This window comes from Oncorhynchus nerka, linkage group LG18 (assembly GCF_034236695.1).
Source record: "Oncorhynchus nerka isolate Pitt River linkage group LG18, Oner_Uvic_2.0, whole genome shotgun sequence".
Classification (NCBI taxonomy): Eukaryota; Metazoa; Chordata; class Actinopteri; order Salmoniformes; family Salmonidae; genus Oncorhynchus; species Oncorhynchus nerka.
In genome coordinates, this window is record NC_088413.1 from 9,051,749 (window position 1) to 9,052,310 (window position 562).

Consider the following 562-nt stretch of genomic DNA (forward strand, 5'->3'; position numbering starts at 1 on the left):
ACGACCAGGTTAGGTATCTCAGGATAGTTAATGTATCCTAATGACGACCAGGTTAGGGTTAGGTATCTCAGGATAGTTAATGTATCCTAATGACGACCAGGTTAGGTATCTTAGGATAGTTAACGTATCCTAATGACGACCAGGTTAGGGTTAGGTATCTCAGGGTAGTTAACGTATCCTAATGATGACCAGGTTAGGGTTAGGTATCTCAGGGTAGTTAACGTATCCTAATGATGACCAGGTTAGGGTTAGGTATCTCAGGGTAGTTAATGTATCCTAATGATGACCAGGTTAGGGTTAGGTATCTCAGGGTAGTTAATGTATCCTAATGATGACCAGGTGAGGGTTAGGTATCTCAGGATAGTTAATGTATCCTAATGACGACCAGGTTAGGGTTAGGTATCTCAGGATAGTTAATGTATCCTAATGACGACCAGGTTAGGTATCTCAGGATAGTTAATGTATCCTAATGATGACCAGGTTAGGGTTAGGTATCTCAGGGTAGTTAACGTATCCTAATGACGACCAGGTTAGGTATCTCAGGATAGTTTAATGTATCCTA

At 41.1% G+C, this 562-nt stretch overlaps 1 protein-coding gene across 1 annotated transcript in view; it reads left to right on the forward strand.

Annotated features, from left to right (window-relative positions):
* The first annotated feature begins 331 nt into the window (after positions 1 to 331).
* Positions 332 to 562, forward strand: part of LOC135561992 (uncharacterized) — a 65,774-nt gene continuing 65,543 nt past the window's right edge. Inside the window, exon 1 of the mRNA XM_065004528.1 lies at positions 332 to 339. Coding sequence (XP_064860600.1) covers positions 332 to 339 — 8 coding nt within the window. The remainder of the gene's footprint in view (positions 340 to 562) is intronic.